This window comes from Megalobrama amblycephala, linkage group LG7, assembly GCF_018812025.1.
Source record: "Megalobrama amblycephala isolate DHTTF-2021 linkage group LG7, ASM1881202v1, whole genome shotgun sequence".
Lineage (NCBI taxonomy): Eukaryota > Metazoa > Chordata > Actinopteri > Cypriniformes > Xenocyprididae > Megalobrama > Megalobrama amblycephala.
In genome coordinates this window covers 21,291,721-21,319,044 of record NC_063050.1, presented here as the reverse complement: position 1 = coordinate 21,319,044, position 27,324 = coordinate 21,291,721, and the positions used below count along the sequence as shown (strand labels likewise).

The window sequence follows — 27,324 nt, the reverse complement described above, 5'->3', positions numbered from 1 at the left end:
TTTAAACAGTCTTGAACTGATTGATAAAATATGCAATAACAAACATACTTGTACTATTTTCCAAAAACAAAATAAAATATCACCTAGAGGAAAATTCTTTTGGAACTCTATTATTGATCAAAATAATTGGAAGACTGCTTGTTTAATCCCCTTTATATATTGTATCAATAACAAAACTAAAGAAATACATTTTAAAATTTTGCATACCTGTTAAATCAATAATTTCAAGATACTCTGATACTGATGATTTATGCTCCTTTTGTAAAAATGACAAAGAAGTGTTAACACATTTGTTTTTTGATTGTAAAATTACCCAAAATTTTTGGAAGGAAATGGCAGAATTTATTTTTAATCTAGTAGAGGATAAATATCGTTTTGTTTTTTTTAAAGGATATTATTGTATACTATGGAAACATTGTTAACAAAGGTATTGAATACATTAATTTATTTATATTGCTTGCAAAATAATTGCTTAAATTCATCCCCAATATTTAATGTATTTTTAGTGGAATTTAATTTGATTGTTTTGTATCTTCTCTGAAATTGTTAAAAAAAACAAAAAGTCATTAACATGTTTAAAATATTATATTATTTTCAGATCCCCTATTACTAATTAATGTGACACTTTGTATTGCACTGTCTTATGCTATGCTCTGATTGTAAATTGTTCTATTCTCATAATAAAAAAAATAATTTTTCAAATAAGTTTTTAAGCAGTAAATGTTCCTATCTTCTATGTATTTTTCACACACTATAAAATTGCAAATAAAAACGATATTTTGTTTTGGGGGTTTTGTGTGTGCGTGTTTTGGAAAATATCAATACATTAATTTTTCAGATATTTTTATGTGTTGAGTTGCTAGTTCGCAGTCATGCGTGCTTTAAACATGATGGTGATACAGCGTGCGGGATGCTAGATGGGCGGGGCCATAGTTTGTAAAGTGACATCACTGCCCTTTGAAGTGAATTTCGGTACTTGACCCCATTGGATGAAAACCGGGAGTCCTATGGGCTTTTTGGTGGCTTGATCCTTTTTTTGTATCCTAATTGCCACGTTAGTACTCGGTTAACTTCCTTCACACTGGTTTGAGCTCACGGTGAAGCGCGAGGATAAAGCAGTGGGCAGAGATAAAGGTTTTTGCACGTTTGTACATTTTAAGCAATTTGCACAAGGAACCGCACGCCTCTCTTATCACCGGTGTGAAGTCGTGGATTGTCTGCTTTTCCAGACTGAAGCAGAGGAGTCGAAACCAGACGCTTTTAAGATCATCTGAAGGTAAATGAATGGCATTTAGAGCATGTTTACTTTGCGTATCTTTCAACCTGTTTGCCTGGCTCACATTCTCACTTAATTTGGGACCACTATCAACTTGGTTTACATCCCGTTTTCCTTCTGAACATTTTCTCGAATCGGGTTTGGTTTCGTTCGGATTTTACATGTTTGGGTTGGGCTGGGCTTTTAAAGGATGAATCGATTTATAACACATGGTATGACTCTGAACTAAACAGCGGCCTGCGCTCCGTTTAACACCGATTCTTTTTTGAATGTGTTTTTAATCACTGCGCGTGAAGGGCATCGTAATTAATGAAATGACTCGCGTGGCTACTGCGGTTACATGATGTAGCGATTCGTCTTCAGATTAAAATGAATGTCGTTGGAGGAACATTTGTTTTTCTTAAGCATAAAAGGTATTTTGTAGGGGGAAAAAAATTATCATCATATATCTTAAATCGCTGCATTTTGTGAGTTTTTCTCTAGTATATGAGCAGCTTAAAACGTGAAGTGCTGTTTTTGAGAATTAAAAGATTTGATGTTGAGGAATTCCTTGTTTTGAATCGAAACGCGCACTGATAGCATCGCTTCACTCGACAAACCAATCTAGTACACGCTGGTCCACATAGCTGTCCTGCGTGTTAGGCTATTCTGACCCGCCTCGCCTCTCTCTACCCGACTAAACTACTAAAGCTCAGAGAGAATCGATAGTATAAGTGGACTATCATGGATTGCCGTCGTTAGATATGGATGTGGACTACTTCTCGGAGCTTGTCTGGCCAATGCCTCGTTTTGACTTGAAATTATCGTTTGAATCGTGTTGATGTCATACTGTGTTATCACCCTGCCCTTGTAACGCCAGTAGGTCTGTAGATAACAGCGTGTCTCTCATCACACCCTGTCTCTGTTTACATTCTAGAATTCAGTTCTAGAAGTTCATGGCCGCTTTTAGCGCTAATGGCCCGGATATTTACGCGGCCTCAGGGAACTGTTGCCCGTTCACCAGCGGTTCTTTCATGAGCGGTCGTTTTGTGCGAGAACAAGTGTTGGTTTTAAGGTGCATTCGGTGATTTCTCACCAGTTTACAGGGTTTAAATAAAGAGATTGAAAGCACGTTATAAAATTAGGTACACCCACATTAGATAGTCGTATACCAAAAGACGTTTCATTCTACATGGAGCGGGTCGCCCCTCATGGGTGTGACCATATTGAAATCACGTGACCAGCTGCATCATGCAATTAACAAGTTACTAATTTTAACAATGAATTCACTTTATAATGTGATTTAAGTCAGTATTTCTGAACAAAGCAAGCTAGCAAAACAAGTTAACAGCATGTTCCAGATTGATAGAATAGATCTGTATGCGTGAGTTCTGTTTGAACAGAATAATTACAAGTGGAAAAATGTAATACATCCAGGGTGCTAGGTGTTACTATTAAGTCCAAAACCACTGGTACCATTGGATCGAATATGTGCCAGCTAAATGTATGCAAAAACTTGCTTAGTGCACCTTTAAAGGATTAGTCCACTTTCAAATAAAATTTTCCCCCATGTCATCCAAGATGTTCATGTCTTTCTTTTGTCAGTTGAAAAGAAATTAAGGTTTTTGATGAAAATATTCCAGGATTATTCTCCTTATAGTGGACTTCAATGGCCTCCAAACGGTTGAAGGTCAAAATTACAGTTTCAGTGCAGCTTCAAAGTGCTTTAAACGATACCAGAAGAGGAATAAGGGTCTTATCTAGCGAAACGATCTGTCGTTTTCGAAAAAAATACAACTGTTTATGCTTTAACACAAATGATCGCCTTGCACGTGCTTCCGCTTTCTGCATTCTTCAAAAAGCTTACGCTGTATGTCATACGCCTTCCCTATTCTACTTGCGGAAAAAAATGAAACTGCTGCCGTGTTCATTCCGTAAATTGAATAGGGAAGGCGTAGGACATACAGCGTAAAGCGGAAGCACGTGCAAGGCAATCATTTGTGTTTATAAAGCATATACAGTTGTATTTTTTTCCGATCGTTTCACTAGATAAGACCCTTATTCCTTGTCTGTTATCGTTTAAAGTCCTTTGAAACTGCACTGATACTGTAATTTTGACCTTAAACCATCTGGAGGCCATTGAAGTCCACTATAAGGAGAATAATCCTGGAATGTTTTCATCAAAAACCTTAATTTCTTTTTGACTGAAGAAAGAAAGACATGAACATCTTGGATGACATGGGGGTGAGTAAATTATCAGGAAAATTGTATTTGAAAGTGAACTAATCCTTTAAGCAATTTGCAAGAGATCAAATTCTTTACAGGGTATTTTAAAACACCCTTGTCGACGCCATATAATGTGAATCCACTATGATGTCTTGTTTAGCCCATAATGGTCTATTGTGTTTCCCAGTTGTCTCAGGAATTCGTCATACACGTTGTAATGCCAGCTGTGGTTGTGATTTGCCCCCCAAAAAACAAGATTGACCTGACTGGACAATCCAGAGCTAAAACCAGTTTGATGCTAGAATTGTAGAACAGAAAACAGGCTTTCATTGTAATGCCTACTTGTCCTAAGATTTATGATAGCCCCTCTCTGTTTCGACGTGTGCCTGAGCTCGGGTCAGTCAGGATGGAGTTGAGCAAGGACAGCTGCTATTATTGGTTGTTTTAGCCACACTTCTCAATGATGGAGTCCTTAAATTGACAGCTTTGTTTAAACAGGACATTTTCACCAATCGCTGACTTGTTTTTTAGTCAATAGTGTTATGTAGCGATTGATTGTGCTTTCTATTGCATCCTGTGAGCTAATGATTTCATCACTTGAGTCATCTTGTGCTGGAACCAATACATTGTGGTGTTGCATTTTGGTGCTGGTCCTTGTGTGTGGTTGGTATTTTCCAGATGACATAAGGTTTTTTCTGTCTTTTTTAAGTTAAGACACGGTCACATTAGCATATTTCTGTGAATTTTTGTGGGTGAAATCCAGTCATTTTAATAGGAGTCCACAGGATCGGAAATTTCATGTGGGGGTGAAATATTTCCCCACGCAGATTTTGCAAGATGTTCAAGATTCAAGTTGGTCTCACCACGGATTCGGTGTGTTGACCAAAAAAAAAAAAAAGCTACTTGGTTTGAAAGTGACTGTTGTGTGAGCAGTGCTTCATACATTGCCACATTATTGAAAACTTGGCAGAAATTTTGCTAATGTGACCAAACCTTTAGTTTTAGGTCTATGAAAATTCTGTAGTCCACTATTGTTCTTATAATATTGTATTGTCCATCATTTAAAAAGAGTAGAGTCAAGGTAGAAGAATTGTTTAAGGGTGCTTGTATGCTTATCTGTTGATGGTCCTGGCCAATGCAGCAGTCACAGATTGTACCATTTTACAGCTTTTGAGATGTCTGGTTGGCTTCGGCTTAGCCGTGACCTCATAGTGGGGTGGTCGAGTTGGACAAGCAGATGCCCAGCAAGGAAGAAGCCCCAATTTTCTGTAGCCGATTAATGACATAAACCATGTTAATCATCAAATCGGTTTGCTTATGCATCAATCCGCTGCCTTGCAAACACTCTGATAACCTAGTTTAGTATAAACTAGATTGACTCCAGTTGCAGTAATGTGAATTCCAGACAATCTGGTACTCTTTTGTTTCTTGCGAAATGGCTTCCTGAGTTTTTACCACAGGGATAATCTACTCAGTGCTTGACGTCAGTTTTGCATTTGGAAAGAACATTTTGAAATGCCCCTTTTATTATATTAAATCCTTTCTGGTGGTTTTATAACCCCCAAATCTGCTAAAAAACTGGCACAGACATGAGAGCTTTTAACTGTCAGCAAACTAGTGCTAGATAACTTGGCAGAGAGTTTGTTTGTGTGTGTGTTTTAGATGGAACCGATGTCCTGCTTTAATCCTCCCGGGCTCAGTTTCTATCCATCACAGCGTCCTGCTGCGTGTCCAGTATGCAAACTACACCCAAACCATCACGCCACCATTCACCATCTGTTCTTTCTCTCCTTCTCTCTCTCAAAACTCCCTCCCTCTCCATAACATCTTCTGACACTAATCTTTTTTTGTCTGTCTGTCTTGAACACGTGAGATGGTTCCAGCTTTCGCTTTACTCCTTTTACGAGCAAAGTTTAGAGTTTAGGAGCTTCTTCAAAAGTCCTTTTAGACCACTTTTACTTTAGTCCCATGTTGTTTTACTGCCTCTTTCTGTACAATATCTCTCATGTTGTTTTGGCAGCTCCGTTCTGGCTGTGCCCAGCCCCCGTCAGCATGGTGCGCCCCACACAATGGGGAATGTCCTCTCTTAATCCTTACATTACGCATGGCAAAATCAAACCCTGCTGGGTCATTAAGCCCCATTCACACCCTATACTGAGACAACACAGACAGCTCGCTTGTCTGGAGTTAATCCTGTTGGATGAGTGGGAGCAGGGTCGTCATGTTTCTTCCTGTTTATCTGGATTGTTACTACTGTTTCACACTCCCTGAAGTCTGACACTTCAGCTTGACCCCACACATAATACTGACCCATTGCCCTTCCCTACACCCATCCAGTAACCATTTACCAATGCTAATTACAGTACTAATGATGAGTGGGTGTTTAGATTGACCAGGAACTGAAACCTGCTAAAGAAACTATAAATGGTGCAGAACATTTACAGGAAGTGCTGATTTGCATAATATTTGTATGGGTGTATTTAATCTGTAGAGGTGTGTGTTTATGTGTGGAGAATCAGAAAGATGAGAAATCACACCCACCACTGGTGACTTTTTTTTTTTATTACTTTGAGCATATTAAAGAATTTCCCCCTTTCTGTGAGGAGCCTATTTCACAGGGAAAGTTTTCACTCTCACAGTTGTGGGTGTATATGAATGTTGCGACTTCCTGTCTCTTGTCCGTTTTAAGGAATGTGGTGTGCTCATAAACATGCTGAGATGTAACTCTGGGAGAAAGATGGGAATCTGGGTTTTCTAGCACTACGCAGCATGTTCCATTTTGTTCTGAATGTAACTGATATGCAGGCCAAGACAGAATCTGTAGAGGTTTTTTTTTTTTTTTTTTTTTTTTTCCATATTTTCCTGCGCTGATTTTGGAAAATCTACTGCTTTTTGCAGATTAGATTTAAACAGTAAAATGTGTTAAACAGTTCTGTTTATTAATTAATTTTTTTGCTAATTATTTTATGCTTTAAGATACTGGTAAGAGTTTAGTTGCACATTTTACTATGTTTCTGGAGATTTTTCTTCAAAATGAACACTGGAAGAGTCAGGCATAGTTATTACTGGCTGTCGTTTTCTATATGGGAAGAGTGAAAAGTGCACCCACAGACTGGTGCCCATGCAAATTTCAGAGGTCAGTCACAAGTGTGCAAATGCTGAGTACTGAATTTATCGACTTTATCGGGTCAGTAAGTACAAAAGATTTCTAATTTAAAATTGTTCTTTTGAATTTTCTATTCATCAGGGGGAAAAAAATCCTGAAAAATGATCATCACAGTCTTGACAAATATTAAGCAGCACAGCTGTTTTCACATTGATAAAAACAAGAAATGTTTCATGAGCACCAAATCAGCATATTAGAATGATTTCTGAAGATCATGTGACACTGAAGACTGGAGTAATGATGCTCAAAAGAACATATTAAATTATTTCATTATAATTGAATTGTATTTTTAATTATTATATTTTGGAATAAATGCAAATTAAAAACTTTATTCTCTCCATTTCATCAACTTGTTTCAGAGTAACTGCTATCAGTTATAAACAAGCACATTACTTAATATTAACACACATTAACTAAATTCTGAAGATTAAATTAATATTTCTTAACTTTCTGAATGTTATTATTCATTATTATATACTGGATTCTTAGCATTTTCTTTGCACAAAGCCCAAATGCAGTGCATTTTCATGCCCTCTTTTGATTGACAGGATATATCGACCATGACTATCGGCTGTTTTTAAACTATCGGCCATTATCCGATAGTGTGAAAATTAGCTTTTATCAGCCGATATCGATTATTGGCTGATATATTGGTGTATCTCTACTATTAAGAAAAACTATTGTTTGATGCAAACACTAGACATGTATGTTTTAGACCTGAAATGCACAATGCATTATAAAACCCTTAAATAATGGCTGTATGCACATTATAGCATTTTAGTCTTTGGTGAGAGCGGCCTCATGGAGTCGATGTGGGAGTCAGATGAATAATTGACTGTAATGTGGAGGGAGTAATAGAGAGGGAATAGGAGGGGCGTGTTGCTGCACTCTTTCAGTGTTTTCATGTGTTGATCTGTTAGAAGTGCGTGTGCCAGTGGTAGTGTTGTGAGAGCACTGCCTTGTATGGGCAGATTGTATGAGGGGTATGTGTCTTTTTTTTTTTTTTTTTTTTTTTTTTTTTTTTTTTTTTTTTTACCTTTCTGGTGAAATTCGTTTCGGTATTCTATCTCTCATCCCATCCCGATTATTTTTCTGTTTCTGCCAGTTACATGTGAAATTACAAGTTAAAACTAAACAAGTAGATATTTGTTAAATGGAGGCCTGGGTCCTGCTGCTAGCTCTTATTACAAGAATGCAGGATGTGGCCAACTACAGCTGCATGGAAATAGCTGCATGTTTGTCTATGACAGTTGGTTATGGCTCAGCCCTGAGGATCTGGAGGCCCTGTGCAGGAATTTGGATTTGCTTGGTCCCGTTATGTTCCTATTAATTTTATATCAGTTTCTCTTGCACACTTTCTATAGAAACTGGACCTAGAATGTGGCATTTGCTTTGTTCCTGTGTGTGTCACGCTAGCTGTCGTCTGCAGATGTTTCTGAGCTGCTTAGTGGGATGCTGTCACAACACAAAGTCCATCAAACCATTACACTAAGTAAAACGAGACACACTTTGGAAAGGACACCCCCATGTGGAAAGCAGCTTTATAAATTTTCATTGAGCTTCTGGTATTATCAGACCTGAAAGAAATGAAGTTCAATATAGAGTTAGGTTTAGGATTAGGGAAGCATGTTTTAAATGCTTTTTAAAATGTCCTCATGGCACCTTTTATAATCCTCAGTCTATACATCTAAATTCCCTAATCCAAACAAATGACAGATTAAGATATTGGACAAGACTGGCATGGGGTTTATTTGATGGTGGAGAGGCAGACGTCGGCTTCCTAATTTCATTGAAAAATTGCAAATATTATTTTTTTTGTTGTTGTTGTTTTTTAAAATCATGTTCTCCAAGCCTGGAGTCATGAATATGCATTTTCCTAGTTAGGCTGTGCTCTACAATATTATATTAGCTATTGCTTGCTTGTAAACCATGGTAATTTGATTTATGAGCGAATTGTTTCTTTGAGTAAGTTCTTTTAGATGAATTGGTTGAATAGGTTCTCGCATCAGTCTGAAAGACTCATTAGCAGATCAGTCTTCACTCAAAAGGATGAATAACTGGAAAGGCCATAGAAAATTTCACAATTTGTTGGTCAAAGTGTTTTCTGCACTCTTAAAAGTAGACGTTATTTATTGCCATCTGTGGTTCCATGAAGAACCTTTAACATCCATGGAATCTTTCCATTGCCCAAAAGGTTCTTTACAGTGGTAAAAGATTCCTTAGTTAGTATTAAGATGTTCTTCACACTAAAAAATTATTTTAAGAACTGTTCACTGAAAGGTTATTTGGGGGGATCCAAAATAGTTCTTCAATGGCATCGCTGTGAAACCCACTTTTGGGAACTTTATTTTTTAAGAGTGTGGACTGATTTGGTTTGGATGATAAAGTAGGCTTTTTTTCATGAGCACCTGAATGCTCTCACAAGTGCTTTTTAACCTAATGTAAAAAAAATAGCTAAAACTAGAACCAAAACTAAAAAAAAAATAATAACTAGATAGACATGAGAAAAAAAAAATTGATAAAACTTTAACTTTTGATATTTATGGGAAACCATGTTTTTTTTTTTTTTTGCTGAAACTTTGTCTTCTCTGACTGAATTGGATTCTCTTCTTTTCAAATGTCCCCTGGTTGATCTTCACATCACCATGGAGACACAGAAGCAGGGCTTCTGGGTAATTTTTGTGCTGTCCTGGGCAGAACGATGACCTCCCAATTCATCATCTTGGCCTGTAGGGTGACAAGGTTTCAAGAACTTGTCATCCATCTTCTTTGTTTTCTGTCTCTTGAGTGACTTGCTTCAACATTTTTACTCACGGTTTTGTTGTTTGTTTTCCTCATTGGGACATACTTGAGCCCACTCATCTCCTGCATGATGATGATTTTAAAATTTGATTTCTCTGCTTGCCTTGTCATTGTTACTTCATCCCACGATTTCCCCCTTTTCCCTTTCTTTATTTGCTCTCTGGATTGGTGGCTTGGGCTTGTTGGAGAGCCAGAACAATAGCTCAGCTGCTAGGGCCATCTGTATTTCTGCAGACGGGGAACAGATCTGATGGAGAGGAGGAGGGGAAGGAGAGTAGAAGAAAGAGGGGGGTTGTGGTTATGTGGTTAAGGAGTAAGACAAGAGGATTCTGAATAAAGGAGTTTGGAGAAAGGAGAGGGGTGAATGGGTGCATAGCCCCCCTCTCCACCACATTGACCCTTTATCCTTCTTTCTTAAAGCCCAAACGGCACAATCGTTTTGCTGACGAGCTTTTGCGTCACTCCCTGAAGGAAAGAAAATGACTTGCATCGCGCAGTGCTTCAGTAAAATGGTTATATTGAAATTCTTTTCTTTTCGAATTTTACCAAATTTTGATTTGCGTTTATTTATGAGACATGAAAAGTTGTGGATTTGAATCGGTTAGGTGAAAAAGATGTCTACTTGGACATGGGCGTTTCTTCACTAATGATATCATCACTGTTTACACTTGGCAGACAGGAAATTACTAGTTTGTATGAGCAGGTAGATGAAACCTACAGTCCAGATAATGGCATCGTATTTCTGTATAGCAGGTGGTGGTGATGGCTCTGTGTAAATGATCCACACAAATCAAAGCTAAATCATCTTAATATCCTTTTTTTTTTTTTTTTTTCTTCTTTTAATGGAGCCATTTCTGACTAATGTATTCTAGAAGTAAATGTCATTCCAAACCTATATGATTTTCTCCCACAAAAGGAGATATTTGGCAGAATGTTTTTGCTGCTTTTTCCATACAGTGAAAGTGAATTTATAAGTTGTAAAATATACAGGGATCAATTTCCATCCTGTAACATGACTTTGTATTTCTGGCAATCACAATTGATTTTATTATTAATTTTTTTAAACAGAATTCTTTTATAGTACTCCATTCTAGGTTGTAAACAATTTTAAGACTTCATTGACTCGTTCTCTAGGATGTTTGACCTGGACTTGATCTTTTTTGTATTTTGGTTCTTTCATAATGCACCATTTCCTGTTTTTCCCAAGTTGCACTTCATGGGAATGGTTCCCTTTAGAAAACACTGCTTCCCATTTAACTTAGTTTTCTATCAGTGGAGTGTTTTATTTCTTAACCCTCTTAGTTTCATAGTTACTTAAAAGTCTTTAATTCTATTACACATGGCAAAAGCTTTTCTCTGCCATACTGATTGTGTTTGTGTTTTTCCCATGTTTTTACAGGGCAGTTATTTAGTTGGTCAACACATCCATTATCCCTGGGTTCAGTGTGTGAACAGCACTGAATCCAGCGAGTGTCTCTAGCAGCAACCAATCAACGGGTAATATTGGAGATGAAACCTGATGGGGTGGCCACATCACCATCTGAACCAATGGAAACTGAAGGAACGGAACACATAACGGAACCAACCGGCAGTGACGGGGCATCTCAAAATGGCACTACACCATCACCACCACAACCCGATGAACCCCAAAATGAGCAAGCAGCTCCTCCAACTGTGAAGGAAGCTCCTGGGAAAGCAGTAGATGCTAAAACCAAACCAAAAGGCCCAGTCAAAGGCAAGACTACAGCTGCAGGCCCAGCAACCACTGGACCAGGCACACGACCCAAAGCAACCCAAAGCCGTGTGGCTAATGGTCTCACAAAGACTGCAGCAAGTACCCCAACCAAGAAACCCATTCCAGCTTCCACTAATGCTGCAGACAAGAAAAAACCCACCACTAATGTTGGACCTTCTGGTCCCAGTAAGAAACCTGTGAGCTCTTCTGCTGTTTCAACCTCAAGGGCCCAATCTAAAGTAACGACTGTTGGAACTAGCAGATCAACAACAACAACAACTGCTGCCAGTGGAACAAAGACAGGAACAGCTGTCAGCACAGCCACCAGCCTGAGTAGAAGACCTGCCACCGGTGCCACAAGTGCTGCAACCAAACCCAGAACCACAGGTAAGATGGCCTGGCATGTATGAGTTTACTAGATGACTTACTGAGTTTAATTTTGGTACTTCTAAGTTTGGATTTAGGCATGTACCAATGACTAAGCGTTATGCAAATAATGGATTATTTTCTAATGTGTTAGATGTAACACACACCACTTGCAATGCAGACAATTTATTGTAAAATTAAAAATGTCATTTTATTTAATTGTGGTTCTTTTCATCATGACTTTGCATTTTATTTTACCACTATTTTCCAGAGCAATCCCTGTGAATTTTCAATTTGGACCATGATTTATTTCAATTTCTTTTCTTCAGCTCCAGCTCCAAGGCCAGCCACTGCCCCTTCTGCCAAACCCAGCACTTCAGCCACAGCCAAAACCACTGCAGTTCCCAAAACTAACAGGTAAAGCAGCTTTTGGAAGTTTAGATGGTAGTTTGAGCTTGGAAATTTGAATGTATTTGAATGGAAAATTGAAATGCTGGGAAGTGAACAATTATTCTGCTTTTATGTGGCTTTAAGGCATCAATAAGGCAGCTCTGGATGCAGTCACATTTGGGAACTGCTTTGTGTTTGGGACACCATTTAGTGGAGAAACCATACAAATATCAATGACTGCATGCTTTTTGCGATGGAATGGTCTCTATTGTGTGTCTGGCAGTTATTGACTCAAGTTTCTGTCCCTTTGTGAGTCAGTCTCCCTGAAAGACTGCTTAGATCAGGCTTTACCAGAGTATAGGCTCAACAGTGATCTTTTTGTTGATGATACTCTCTGGGAATGATAATTGGTATCTTCACTTGAGTTAAGCTGCTTTTATGATCTAAGTTAGCTACCTTACCTATTATGTCTGTCTGTCTTTGTTGTCTTTAGTCTCTTGTTCATTCCTTTCATCCCCAACATTTTTTTTTTTTTTAATTATTTTTTTTTTTTTTGCAGTTTTACTCAATCATTAAAATGTCTCGGACTGATCAAGTTTATTTCCATCCCCATCTCCTCACAAATGATTTCCTTTCCCAACTTATTACTATTTATTCATTCTTTTTATTCTTTTTTTTTTTTATAACACAATGAAAAACTTAAGCTCCATGGTAAGTTTGGAAATGTATATAAAATATTACATTGTTTTAAATCAGTCAAAAAAATTTTTTTTTTGTTGCTCAGATCTAAAATCGTATCATTAACAATTCACTTTGTGAGTGTGATCTCTGATATTTATCATTAAAAACAAATTGTATTATACATTTATATTAAAGGGGACTTATTATGCCCTATTTAACAAGATATAAAATAAGTCTCTGTTCCCAGAGTGTGTATGTGACGTTTTAGCTCAAAATACCTCACAGATAATTTTTTTATAGCATGTTAAAATTGCCACTTTTAGTGGTTGAGCAAAAACACGCCGTTTCAGTGTGTGCCCTTTAAATGCAAATGAGCTGCTGCACTCAGCCTAAGAGGGCGGAGCTTCAAGAGCTCGTTCTCCCCTGTCAGGAGTCTGTCAGGACCATAGACAGTAAAAAAATATGGACGTAGCGTCCGTGACGTCACCCATAGAGTTCTGAACAGCAGTTTTGACGCCTAAATGAGGCCGCGGCCATCTTAGCTGCGCGTCACCGCACGTCACTCCCGGATAACTGAAAATGGGCAAAGAGGCGGGGAGGTGGTTTGAGCTGATATGACTGGTTGCTGAAACCACGCCCGCCTAGCTCGACGTGACCATGTTAGCAAGCAAAGGAGCTATCTATCTTAGATACGATCTAAAATATTAATGAAGATAAGTTTTATCATCAGAACGTTCTAAAGGTTTACTGTCAATCTACAGTGTTTTTTAAGATATAGATCCTCCAACACCAGTAGTGTTGGTTGTGCAAATAACAACATGGAAAATCAAATGGGACTTCATACCTTTATAATGAAATAGAGATCGCGAGATGAATCCAATCCGTGGCACTTGGGTAAAATATGAATGTCCATTGCAAAACAAAAAAACATTTCACATTTCTTCTGAATGATCTGCTCTCTGTTATCGTTCTTCAAGAAAGGATGCAATCTGAGCAGCCTTTATGTTGTAAAACTGTATACGATCGTATCTAACAAACAAATGAGACCGTGTCCAAAGTATATTTTTTTTCAAAATAGTGCAGCAGTTTTAGTTATAATATCCAAGCAGTGCTGTCGGATTTTGATATCCTCCCGCCATTGTCATTGTAGTAAATCTCACAATCAAAACTTTCAGCCAATGCCACGATCCGACAACGTGTGTTCTGTCTCTTCCCCATGCATGCGCATCTACACAGACACACATCAGTCTCGAATATTATGCAGCAAGCCATATTTTATAATTGTATAAAATAATCGAGAAAAAAGCACAAAAACGGCTGAGATGCCAAATTCAGCGGCAGCTGAGGTAACATGACTGCTCACAGAGAGCAGTGCCAATCCACCTGTCACTCAAGTGACCACGGCCTTAATTATGCAGAACTTTAAGGCTTAATATAATTTAAACGGATAAGTTATAAAAAAATTCACCCCCCTCAGAGTTGTCATGAAGGGCAAAAATAGCAGTATAGACCAAAACCACAATTTGAACCAACTTGTAAACATGTTTTTTTCTGCTATAAACTTGGCCAATTTAACATGGGACTCTATGAGATTCTGCTCTCTTTTGGAGCCTGTCCCTAGCGGCCAGTCGATGAATCGCAGTTTAAGTTACTTCCGTATTGGCGTCATGAGAGAAAGGGGGAGGTTGCCGCTTGGTCAGGACGCACTATAATGTCAGAAAGTGTGAATATATGCTTCATGGAGATAGAACAGATATAGTTTAGTTCAATTACGGTTATAACTTATATTGGCTTCTTTTTTTCCCCACTATAACTAACAAGCCTGTTGTACTGTCCGAATGATGGCCAAAACAATACAGATGAGTTTTATGTCTATTGTATTTCACACTAAAGATGAAGCATCCGTTTCCACTCAAGAAAATCACTGTAAGAGCTTAATAAAACACTGCAAGTGTGCATTAAAATATTATCCATAAACTCTCTCTCTTATCCTTGTATTATCACCAACACACATTGCGAATTACACAGAAACACTTGTTACAACTAACAGTAAACAAATGTATAAAGACCGTATGCCTTTCGGGTGGTGTTTAATAAACTTTATACCCATAAATAAACTCAGATGAACTGTAATAAAGTGCCCTCACCTTCATTACTGCCATATAGTATCACTCTGGAGATTGTAAGATGGATCACAAACATTTTTTTTATTGCTCAATTCTTTTTTGTGTTTTGCAAAACTTTATTTTTGTGCAAAACTTTAAGGCATTAATTTGACTCCATAGTATATCCTTGAGTAGCACATTTTACTAGTCTCTGTTTTGTATTGTCCCATTGTATTGATATTCATTCACAAAGCAGTCCGGTGTGAAATTCGCGCAGACATAAACGAAATTCGACAGAACTGAGGGAGCATTTTCCTGGAAAACCAAGTTAATCCACCTCGTTTTCAGCAGCTCAGATTTTGGGAGTAAATGGAGAGAACTATGTGGATTAATCCATCCAGCTACAGAACACCTAAAACGCTTGGAGAATTCTCGTCAGTGCAGCAATGGCGGACTGCGTAAACTGGCTGTGAACGCGCTCAGGGCGGTTCTATGTTCAAACGTCAGTGTCTGTCAACACTTTGGTCGGAGCCTGTGGCTTTTGTGACATCACACTGCCAGGTATCTGGAAATGGCTTGTTCTGAGACACTGCTTATGATTTATGGGGATTAAAAAAAGAGTGGATGGATTTTTATCACTATAGGGTGGTTGTGTACACACACTGCCAACACACATTTATGTCCCAACACCATGCAAAAGTGAATTTTGCATAATAGGTCCCCTTTAAATTTAAGTTATATTCAGTAATCATAAACGACTGCACATCATTGAAGTCATTGCCAAAAAAGTGTGGGAAACCTGTTTTGAAGAGTTAAACTTTGTTGCGGCTGATTACTTCCCTATCCAATCTCCCCAGTAAGCCAGTTACTGTGGATATGACTGGTATTGTCTGCTGATTAGTTTAATTATGTGCTTAATTCCATGTATTTATGTTGCAATGTCAGTTTACAAGGCTGTTTTGACTTTTGTTAGGATGTGTGTTTTAAGCAAACAGAACTACAGGGTGTGGTTTGTGTGCACACTGTTTCTGCATTGACTCTGAATTCAGTCTTGAATGAAATGCTCAGATAATGGAGGAATGGGTAGTGAATAGTGTGAGTATATGAGCACCCATTTGATCTTTTTGTTTAGATTTTTCTGTCTTCCTTTGATGCATGTCACACAATATATAGCCTCACTCCAGCTTCAAATGAAATGTTTGCACTGCAGAAACACAATCACACCCCCGACTGTGGGAAATGTAAACTAGTTCCATCAAAGTCTTCTCATGATCCAACTACAGCGTCTCCCCCTCCTCATATCTTCGCCTTAACTCTTACTTACTTCTTTCTGGTATATGTACATGTGCTGGCTAGATATTTCAATATTCCCGTCGATTGATAACATTATGATTGTGAGGTAAAAGAGGTTACTGGCCATGGTTCTTTGTCTGTAACTCTGACTATACCAACCGCCTTGCTCACACTGTTTGTAGTTTCATGGGATTTGGATAAGTGCTGTGCTCCCCAAATCAAATTTTCTTTTGTATTTGGGAGTTTTCCTGTCTAGGTTGCAAAGTGAGCCTCTTAAATTTTTAGCCTGCGGGAGTCATGGACCATTTTAATTTGCCTTGAACCAAGCTGCTGGTTAGTCTTTCTCCATTTGTTTTCCTCTTTCCTTTGCTACAATATTACTGGTAAACCAGATGGCTTCTGTCACATTATACCACAAGACAAATATTTAAAAATGAATGAGCTTATAAATTTTAAAATGGACCCTTAAAGGTCCAGAATGAATGAACTTTGAGTGATTGTTTCAAAGCAGTGTGTTACTATGTGAGAAAAATGCACTGCCCAAGGCTCTGCTGAATGACAGAATGACTTTTTTTTTTTTTTTTTTTTTTTTTTTTTTTTTTACAAACCCAGAACAGTACCTTCATCCTAATGGCCATTACTTAATTAAAACTTAATTATTGACATGCAGATGTCTGTGCCAGTGGGTGTTGTGTTCTTTCTCATTGTGTTAAAGGGTTAGATTGCTTCTAGGAGCGTCTTTGACCTCTTAACCTTAGAAAAGTGCAAACTCTACTACCATTCACATTTGCAGAGCATTTGGCTTTGACGTTTTATTGTCATCTTAAACTTCTAAACCAATTATTTTGTTTAGGCCTTGGAAAAATAGGTACATAATGGGGTTGACCATGTTAATGTCTGTTAGTTTTGTCTTTATCAAAATTATATCCTTGGCAATTTGTGTTCTGTTTGGCTAGAAGTATAATGAGCCCTAAACAGGCAAAGTTTTTTTTTTTTGTAAGTACCTTATCCTTTGGATGTCTGAGCTTTTGAGGTCATCATCTCTGTAGAAACTATTTGGTTTGTTCTCTCCATCTGCATCATTTTAATTGAGTTGTAGCCATAATGCTACAGAAATGAAGATAAACAAATCTGTTTACCTTAGTGGGTATGCTACGCTTATCTAATGCCTTAATGCTCTCCTGTTGTATTAGTTGCCCTCTATTTATGTAATGTGATCATAGTCCTATTTTCTTTTTCCCCCTTGTTGTCTTTATTCTGCTTTTAATTTGACCAAAGATGGTTTAATCGGTGTCCTAGTTAGTACAAATAAACTTAATGTAGGTCATAGAATTGTATTGGGAAATTCCAGTTCTTTTGTTCTCATCCTATTTAACAATTGGCTGTTGTTTCAGAATAATTTGTGGGGGAGATGTTATAGCCTTGGCATGTGGGGCCAAGCCATTTGACCATGTTCTCTATTGTGCACTCTACTATAAGGAGTTTGCTCATTGCCTGTATTGTCTGCACAAAGAGCTGGAGTATGTCTTGTGTCATGGTTATTGGCATGGAATTGAGCATTCCAACATGCTTCATACAGTTCTTATCTTTTGAAGTTCTAGTGGATCTAATTCTTGCTAACAAAAAGTCTTTTATGGTGTTTTTGATTATAAAGACTAATGCAAAGGTCATGACATTTAAAGAGATGTTAGCTAATTGGTTCCAATGGCATTCCGCAGTGTTTGACTGTATCTACATATATAACTAAATATAGATGTTCTTCTGAGTCAACAGTTTTCCCTGCATAGTATTACTCTTATTATTGTCTTAATACTTTTAGTTGTGATTAGTTGCAGCCTGTTATTTAGGTTAGTAGCTTGTAACTGTTATCTGGGATTCACTAATGTTGAGCTTAAGCAAGTTAACATGGCATCAGGGTCTGTGGGTATACAGTGGCACTAAACTGTGAGTATTTTTCAGTTGCGTTATTTGTTTCTGTGACCACGTTACCCTGTTGTGCTCATGTCTAAATAAAACCGACTGTAAACAAGAACTTTATCAGATCCTATCAGCGTGTTAGGCTGAGTGATGGGTCCAGTTAAGGCAAATTTGCTTGTCGATCATCTAGCTAAAGGCAATTTTGAACTGCAAGTCTTTTTGACTAAAAGCATCTATTAAATGGCAAGTAACCAAAGTATATGAGATGATGCAAGTGATCTTCTCATCACTAATTCTCCCCTATGAGAACATGAAAGGAGGAATTAAGAAGCAACTACATTAAGGGAGTGTAGGCTAGACTGAAGGAAATTGATTATCATCTTCCATTTCTCCCTAATGTGGTCACTTACAAAACGCTTTACCCATTCCCGCTCCTATTTCCTTCATCACACAATTTTTTCTCTCTCCCCTTTCTCGTTTCTTCCTCCCAACCCAAGTCACTTTCTCTCAGGTTAGAGAAATGAGTGGTAGATGCATTAGTTGATGAATGGCCCTAGTGGATTGGTTTTCTGCTTGAAATTGCTTTTATGGTACGCATGCAGACTACAGATTTACTACCCAAAGCAGGAAGCTGGTTTGATAAGAATCTATTTTGTGCATGTACTGGCAAAAATCAATATCTTGAAAGGCACTGTAATGAAACAAATTATTACAGCTTGAAACATACCTCATCTATATGCTTTCTGTACCTTTTCATACAGTAAAATATCTGAATGTGTAAAATGCATCCAAAACGCTAAGATTAAAATGGCAAACATCAAACAGACATCATTCTTTTTCTAAACTGCTCATTACTTTTTTCTTTTTTTTTTTGTGTGTGTTCTTTATTAGGGCAACTGGAAGTTCTGCCCCACGACCAACTGCTATATCTGCTACAGGAAGAACGGTAACCAGTACAACTGCTTCTACTGCTGCAGTTACTAGGACAAGCCGCACTGCTACACAACAGCCTGTTAAACCCTTGGTTACAGCATCAGCTGCTCGGAAAGGTGGCGCACCATTTATTGGATTACCATTTATTAAATTTATATTATTTATGAAAAAGCATTGCTTAATTTGTTCATTTCATTAAGTCATCGCAATCTATTTGTCATTTATAGATGTTGGAAAAACAAGCACTACAGCACCTGCAAAAAGAACAGTTGCCTCAACAATATCTCGTCCTGCTTCCAACAAGCCTTCAAATCCAGAGGCTCCAAAGCCAGCTGCAGCAACTAAACGACCTCCATCTAGCATCAAAGCGCCTCAACCCAAACCAGATGACAAAAAAAGCGTACCAACACGTAAGGTGCCCCCTAGTCCACGAAACAATCCCTCACGGCCAGCATCAGGCAAGAATGCTGCCGCGTCTCCTAGTCACAAACAAGCAGCTAGCGTGGTTGGTGTGAAGCTTCAGCCTTCTAAACCAACACAGTCTGTTTTGCCCCTTGTCAAAGGAAAGCCCGATGATAAACAATCTGCAGCAAAGCCTGATGATAAAGAACCTGCAGCAGAGTCTGTGCAACTTTCAGCAGCTGCTGTAGCTACTGTTGCTGTAGCAACAGCTGCTGCCATAGCCAGGGAAGAGTCTGTTTCAGGGCCTGAAGTTACTCCAACTGTCGAGAGCTCTCTGGATGCACCAACCTCCTCTTTAGATGTGCTGGAAAACTTAGATGTGCAGGTCCCTAATGTAAACTCCCAAAGTGTGCTGGATATTTCTAATACAGAGCCAGAAGCTCAGGAGGCCTTAATAGAAACTATTCCTGTTGAAGTGGCTTGTCCGACATCATCTGCGGTCGATCAGGAATCTGAAGAGCATGTGTCTGGCAAAGTTGATGAAAAGCTTATTATGGCTGTGGCACCAATTGCGCAGGAAGCAACTGAGCAGGAAACCTTGACTTCTTCACCAGTTAATAACTCTGTTGCTACTTTAGTGTCCTCAGGTGTAGAGGTGGCGGAAAAAGCTGAGCCGATTAACAGTGACTGTTATGAAGATGTGGAAGAAGAAGAAAGGGAAGGCAGTCAGCAAGTATCTCTGTCAGAAATGAGTGGCACCCAGCCTACCGAAGAGTCTCGACCTGGGTCAGCCGGGCTTGCTGGGTCAGTTTGGCGGGCAGGGGCCTTGCTTTCAGAGCTTGACTCTGAGGATGTGAGTTGCAGCCAGCAGGGAGCATCAGAGCTCAGTGCTCCAGGTGTCCTAGAGGGCACGGAAAGCATGGATGATCTAGGTGATGCAAGCCTTAAAGGAGCTGATGGTGAAGGTGCATCTGTTGGGTCCCCTGACTTTGAGAAGGTTCCTGATATTCTTGCTAACGAAGATGATGATGATGAGGATGATAATGATGATGATGATCGAGTTTGTGACATGGAGGTAGGGTCAGAAAGAGCAGAGGACTCTCATGGGCAGCATCATGACAATGAGGATGATGAAGAGGATGAAGATGTAGAAATGGCAAGTGAGGGCATTACTGAGAGTGGGCTTGAAAGTTATGGGAATGCAGATGAGGATGACTTGACCGAAGACTACAGATTAGACAACTTGAACCGAATCCAGCCTCCTCCCATGGTTCCCTCTGCTCCTCCGGCAACCCAGTGGAACCAGTCTAGTTGCTTTGCTGATGCCTGGGCCCAGCCACCACAACCTGCCTTTACTCTTCTCTCAAGTCCTTCCTCTGAATGTTGGCAAGCAGACCCAGAAACCCCAACACAAACACCTGCTCAAGCTAGACTTGATGTTAGCTCTGAAAGGGGCTCTTCCCCTCTACCACCAAACCTTTTTGAGCCTCCAACTTGCTCACCTCAACAATCCCCACTAACTGCTGCAGAGGGAGATGTTAGCCCCAAACCAGGCTTGACACCCTCTCAAACCTGCAAATTCCAGTCTGGTACCTCCAGTGACCCTGAACTAGCATCTGATAGTAACAGAGACACAAGTATACCAGAGGAGGTAGAAGATTGCAACAAGTTCACCGGTACTGAAACTCATTCTAAAGAGGAGCTGCAACCAGAACCGCTAAACCCTATCCCCACTGTCCTGCCTGACATCATGCAGGACCTAGGCATCCACCTTGAACATGCTGATGAGGAAGATGAACCAGAAACTCTGCCAGCTGATGATGTACTGGGTGGTCCAGCAACTGCTCCATCATCTCCTTCATCAGCTACTGAGGATGAGGCAAGTGACACAGAAGGTGAAATGCAGATCAGTGAACCTCAAGCTGAGCTACCTGGCACTGGGAATGCCTATGGAACTGCGCCTGTGGGCCACAATTTGACCAGTTTGGAGGAGCGTGAAGAAATGGGCGGGGAGAATGAAGCTGGTGGTGGTAGTGAGACCCCTCAGTCTGCCACTTCTGCTGCATCCTATGGCTTTGACTACATGACCTCTAACTCCAATGCCCAGTCATCTGCTGAGAGTTGCAGCAAGAGCCCTGGCATCTTTTCTCTTGAAAATGAAGAGCAGCTCTCAGATGAGGCCAAGGATCCATCTCTTCTTAAAGAGTTGATCATGATACCTACTACTCCATCTGGGGGAAAGATTGATAATATCAAAAGCCAACATGGGGAGTTCCAGTCCCACCCAGAACAACAGTACATGCTGTGTGGAGAGTCCAGGGAGCTGCCTGAGCCTGATTCAGTACCGGGAGCTGTACCCTTACAGTCAGGTTTGACTGACCCTTCGTCCCGACAGCACCTAGAAGAAGAGCAAGATCTTGACACTCCACATCCTTACTACTCCACTATATGCGAAAAGACTGATAGTCCCCTGGCAGGTAACGTATAGAGTGCACTTTAAAAATCCACTCTCCAGTGAACCATGTTGATGTCATCCCTAAATAAGGGTTTTGTCTAGCTTGGGGTTTCCCAGTTGATGTCTTTTCATTCAGTTAAGAAAACACTCATTCAGCAGTGCCACTTACACAATATAATACAGCTATTAAAATTACATTTATAAGTATATGGCTTAGAACCTGTATGTGCAATAGCTACTACCGTATACACTTGAGGTGACTTTTTCTCAACTATTCTTTTTAAAACTAATAATGGGTGTTGGTCTGAACTGGCATGAAATCGTTTGTTTGTGGAGTCTTTGAAATGACAAAAAAGAAGCCTTGAAGAAGAAAAATGAACAATGTAATGGGACTTTCAACATATTTTGTGTATTTATCCAATTCTTTTTTTACTGAACAAATGCATATTCATTGCTTTTTGTATTCTGTTGTCTGTTAACTGTAAATGCCAGTCTTTCATTCCTTTCCCATCATCATCATATTCTGTCCTCACATGTTTCTCTCTTCTGCACTTTAGGGTTTGCTAACCCCTTACTTTTTTATGCCTTGTTTATTTGGAGTACTTATTGTCTTAGCGTTAAATAAAGGTTAGATGTTTAACATGATTTCTTTTCTCTCTGTATGTTTCTTGATGTTTGCGTTTCAAGGTAATTTGCACTGGTCTATTTTAATGCCCACTGTTCATCCATCACTGAACTTTTAAACTGGTAACATATGAAGTAGCCAAATAATAAAGATAATGATATATTCATCTTAATATTAGGTATTTAATATTATAAAACATAAAAAAAATTAAATATTTAGTACATAAGGCCGAGACACTAATTCTTGGTATCATTTTTTATGTTGTTAAAACATCAGAGCACACTTTAAGTCATAATAAATGGAATATTTGATTTATTCACTTACGGCATTATAATTAAGTTGCTAATTCTAAATTGTAAACTTGTACATACACATTTGCACACGAATACATATGTTAAATCTTCTGTAAGTGAATTATGTAAAGAAAACCAGATACTTGCAGCAGAAGAGTTTCTGCTGCAGAAGTATGTCCTTCTGCTTGTATTCCCTCCTCCTTTCCTTGTTTGATCCCGCCTTCTTCTCAACTCCCTACCATCCAGAGGAGGAAAAACAAGATCTGACCCCATCAACCTTCTGGATCTCACACTCTATCAAGGTGCTTTAGGTCCTCCACCTCCATATTTTTTTATTTTTTTTAAATAAATTCTCCATCTCTGTATTTTGATACCACTGCTTCTGGAGTAGACTTTGCACACCTTCCACTTTGGGACTAACAGGGTGAAACTGCTTTAATCACTCTGATTATTAACTGTTTGAGCTGAAGCTATTTGAAAGGACCTGGCTTGACATATTTACCTGGACTAATTGGACTTCAGTAAATCCCTATGCTGGGTTGTTCTTAATCCCCAAACTGGACTTGCTTTGCACAATGCACTTCTGCAATTTTTCCTGTTTTTTTTAAGCATGCTCACCTCACCAAAGAAATATGCTGTACACTGAGGTGGCTAATTGTGTAAAGCATGTTTTGTTTTATATGCATGGGTCTATTGGTGGGTCATGTTTTCTCATTGTTTAAAAAAAGAACCTGTTTGCTTCCTGCTGTATTGTAATATGCATGGTGAGCACTCACTTTTGCATGTGTTCAGCTCGTCACATTAAGGGAGATCGTTTACCTCATCAGCTGCTTTTTTTTTTTTTTTATTTTTTTTTTTTTGCTCTTCACAATAGTTAGTGGTTACTGCATATACAGGGTGTAGCCACTTTTATTGCACAAATCTCTTCACAAAATGATTTTAAGAGAATGTCACAAGGTGCAAAATTAGTTGTTCATTCCTTCTTTGCTACAATTGTTTCATCTTATACTGGATCTCACAATTTTGTTTCTCCATAATGCTTTTTTTCTGCTTCACCACAGCCATCTTTGACATTGTGTTATTGCATTCTGCTTCACTCTCCTATTTTAATATGCTTTGGACACTATGCTTCGTTCACAGAAAGGAACTTCTGCTTTCCACCACAACCAAATGACTTGCTTTCCATCCAAATGACGATGTCATCCAAACTTCGTCTCCGGCCACGTGCTGCCCATGTGACCCAACCACCACGACTGCCCACTGACCTCCCACCCAGAATACCAAATGCGGCGTCAAACACACAGCTTCGATGTCTAGAGCAACACCAACAGCACCTTCATGAGATCCAGCAACGACAGGAGAAACGTAATCGAGAGCAAGAGAGACAAGAAGCAAGAGAAGAAAAACAAGTGAGGAATGAAAGAGAGGAGCAGGAGGAGGAACAGAGGAGAAATTTACTTGAGTTGCAACTTAAGCAGCAGGAGCAAGAACTGAAGCAGCGACAACAGATCATGCAGTGGCAACAAGAACTTGAACAGCAGCAGCAGCAGCAAAAACACAAGGTGCATACACCAGTCGTCCTCTCTCCTTCATCAGGACTCTCCACCATCTATGAAACTCTGGAAGCAAGTGACACAGAAGATGAACAGGAGGAGGAGGGACAAAGAGTGGTTGAGGAAGTAGAAGATAAAACATCTTTTAATGTGTGCCCTGGAGAAGACATGCAAAGATGCACTGAAAAAAATGACTCTGCTGATCTTTATTCACAATACTCAACACCTTTCCCAAAGTCTACTACTCAAGATCCACAGCAAGAACTTCAGGACACTGACCCTGCATCACACCAAGACAGTCCTTCTCCCTTAGGATTTTCTGAGCAACCTCCACCTTTGGAATTTGACTGGAGCAAGAAGGTGGACATTGTTCACCAGCTCATCAATCAGACATTAATGCTTGCAGGTGATGGTTGCTCGCCCCTTTTTCTGCTACCTGGAGGTGCAGGTGGGACACTCAGCCCCCTCGAAAGCAGCCTGTGGCCCAACTTGTTGCCACCTTTGACACCCCCTTCAGCCACCGTCACGTCTGTGAGCAGTTTCTCACCTGAGGTTCCAGGCAGCTCTGCTCAAGGTGAGTGGACTGTGGTAGAGCTGGAGACACATCACTGAGGAAAGTTGAATTGGAAGCTTCCAAAATATGAACTTCTGGACTCCAAAAAAACTTAAGATGAAGGTCCACCAATAGAGAAGCGCATGTTGTAGCATTAGATAACGGACCCTTGTCTTGATAGTCTTACGGAGGATGTAGTCACGGATTGGACAAGTTGATTCAGTTCTGCAGTATTTCAGCTAGTGTTTGAGTAGAAAATTGGGTAAAAATGAAACTGATACATGCAGAACAGTGTGCTGGACTATCATAATTTTGCTCTTTGATTTGTCTTCATCCTGAGAGTTATTCTAGTGCAGTGAGCTTTCATTTCAACTCCCCACCCAAAAGCAATGGAAAACTACAGTCCATATTTTTATGCTACTGATACAGCCTCCCTGCCAAATTGATCAGCCATATCTGACCTGCCCCCATGCCATTTCCATAAGGTTTAATGGAGATGGCTGGCTTGGACTACATACATTTATCTCATTATTGAGCCCTCTACCCACAATGGAGGCAAGATGCCAACTCAGTGACTGAGCAAGTTAAAAGAAAATGGGCTCCTTTCTCTGGCTTCTCTGAGCAAAAGATCTGTGAAAAAGATGAGGTAAATTGAAACATGCAGGTTTCAAATTCAGATCAAGCAGGTGTTTTTTTTTCTTTTCTTTTTTCTTGCTCTATGCTGATTACAAAAGACAAATGGTTTAATTCAGCTCTTGTGCAATTGAATAGCACAAAATGTTATCGAACAACCCCTTTTCTGTGCGTTAATTAAATCTACTGGTTGACACACGATTTGCAGGATTAACTAGAGGTATTTTGAAGGCAATTTCACTCGACAACTTCAGTTGCTCCAAATTGCAATGTTTGATTGCAAGTTCAATTACAGATTTTTAAAAGAATGCACAGCTACACAAAATTTCTAAACCGATCTTGGGGGGGCTCAAAGACTGTTTTTGGTCTAATCCTTATGAAGAGTGACACATGAAAATTTGTGACCTACAGTTATGATTTGGCTTTTGTTTGTTTTCTGAACTATATGCACTGCTGTAACATTTTATAAATAGCTGACACCAGAACCTTTGCCATTCTAGATTTTAATGTGTTACAGAAATATTGTAATTATATTATGAGATGACAACTGTGCAGCTACATCAAATAATCTATACTGTGAACCTTCTGAACACTGTGCCTCCCTTACCTGTCCGATCTTTGAATGACTATCTATTTGAGGAACAAGGAGCAGCTCTCATAACCACACTCATGCAGTTTAAATAAGGTTTTCTGGTTTGCTGTGCCTCAGAATGACTCCCACCTTTAGAGAGCTGGAAGTGCTAAATTAGCACTCTCATACACTGTCACAATAGTCTACCAAGTGTTTACTGTCCCTCCTTGGGGTCAAATTGTTTAGTCTCATCTAGTATGAATGAGAAAAATTGTCTTTTTGAAGTGTTCTGCACTGATCTGTCTCTATGTATTTCTCTGCATCTTATCTCTGTGTTAAAGTCTGGGGGAAAAAATGAATTATTGGAACAAAGAATTCCAAAGAATCCAGTGGGTCACATGAGTAGGCCTAATATGTTCACCCAAATTTAACGTGTAATTAGATTAGACAGATGTTATACATTAATTGATGTTTGTGTGTCTGTCGAGGAGTTTTGTTTGTCACATATCTGATTGAATGGATTGACTGAACTTGGAAATTGGTGATTGCCCAGAGAAATGTTAAAGCACAATTTGATTGTTGGAGCTTATCTCGCCTATATTATCTGTTTTGTTGTTTGTGAAGGTACATGTATATTATTTTTAAAAAGGGAAAATGTTTAAAGTCCATTTACTGTATTATGAAGAGAGATTATGAAGAGGTTTTATTTCATTTGTGCTATAATGGTGTACTGCCTGTTTGTCCAGTGCTGTGAGGTAGTGGTTATATAATAGTAGATTATATATAGTACTGTTTTTGACACTGTAATTGCAGAAGAATTGTTACTACTACTTTTTTTTTTTTTTATTTAAAAAAATATATCAAAGGAACCACTTTGCTTTTTAATCAGGGAACACAGGGATTCCAGGTAGATTGACTTACACTGTATTTTGGCTGAACTACTGTTGTATAACTTGACATATCACTTTACAAAAATGTACAGGGAAAGCTACTGTATAAAGACACAAACCAGCAGTAAAAATAATGCACTGAAAATGACTCTCTAGCTCTGACTGGGCTGATTTACAATAAGAAAAATGAAGGAATACAACATTATTCATAATGCTCTGCCCTCTACACTGATATTTATGAGGTTTTCCATCAGCAAAGACATAACTGCATCTGTGTGGAACATTTTCCTACTTTTATGTATATTTTTGTAATTTATTATTTTGAAAGGAAGCTTTGTTTTATTTCTTTGTTTTATAGAGAAAAGTAGGCAGTGGGCCAAGACTGCCAGCAGGTTTTATTTCTGGACTTTGTAACAGATTACTTGGACGCCCACTGTATTTTAATGTTTTCATGAAAAATAAAGTTGGTTTGACATTTAA

The 27,324-nt window shown here is 39.0% G+C and overlaps 2 protein-coding genes across 7 annotated transcripts in view; one reads left to right on the top strand and one right to left on the bottom strand.

The window, feature by feature from the left end:
* The window catches only part of lg7h19orf67 (linkage group 7 C19orf67 homolog), a 33,715-nt gene that overhangs the window by 3,306 nt on the left and 3,085 nt on the right, over positions 1 to 27,324 (bottom strand). Inside the window, exons 9-10 of one of the 5 annotated variants that reach the window (XR_007185749.1) lie at positions 9,462 to 9,696; positions 9,219 to 9,374 (exon numbers count right to left, since the gene is read on the bottom strand). The exons of 1 other annotated variant lie outside the window; for it this stretch is intronic. Coding sequence is in view for 2 of the 4 variants with exons in the window: in XM_048196498.1 (XP_048052455.1) it covers positions 9,283 to 9,374 (92 nt within the window). In the remaining 2 variants the exon portion in view is untranslated. Of the gene's footprint in view, positions 1 to 9,218; positions 9,697 to 27,324 lie in introns of those variants that run through there. 3 more of the 5 variants (XR_007185750.1, XM_048196499.1, XM_048196498.1) reach the window with 3 other exon arrangements.
* Positions 950 to 27,324, top strand: si:ch211-214c7.4 (nucleolar protein dao-5). 2 transcript variants are annotated; one of them, XM_048196495.1, is made up of 7 exons: positions 951 to 1,276; positions 10,849 to 11,571; positions 11,880 to 11,967; positions 18,828 to 18,985; positions 19,097 to 21,748; positions 22,891 to 22,946; positions 23,785 to 23,853. In XM_048196495.1, exons 2-7 carry the CDS (start codon positions 10,959 to 10,961, stop codon positions 23,836 to 23,838), a joined length of 3,621 nt encoding a protein of 1,206 aa, XP_048052452.1. In that variant the 5' UTR covers positions 951 to 1,276; positions 10,849 to 10,958; the 3' UTR covers positions 23,839 to 23,853. The 2 variants fall into 2 exon arrangements, with proteins under 2 accessions (XP_048052451.1, XP_048052452.1); XM_048196494.1 differs by lacking the exon at positions 22,891 to 22,946 and having other exon boundaries at positions 950 to 1,276; positions 23,785 to 27,324.

Excerpts from the sequence above, each read along its gene's own strand:
- si:ch211-214c7.4 (XM_048196494.1), top strand. The coding sequence starts at position 10,959 with ATGAAACCTGATGGGGTGGCCACATCACCATCTGAACCAATGGAAACT. Across the intron at positions 18,986-19,096 it reads AGCATCAGCTGCTCGGAAAG|ATGTTGGAAAAACAAGCACT; the intron begins GTGGCGCACCAT and ends TGTCATTTATAG. Across the intron at positions 21,749-23,784 it reads GACTGATAGTCCCCTGGCAG|AAAGGAACTTCTGCTTTCCA; the intron begins GTAACGTATAGA and ends CTTCGTTCACAG.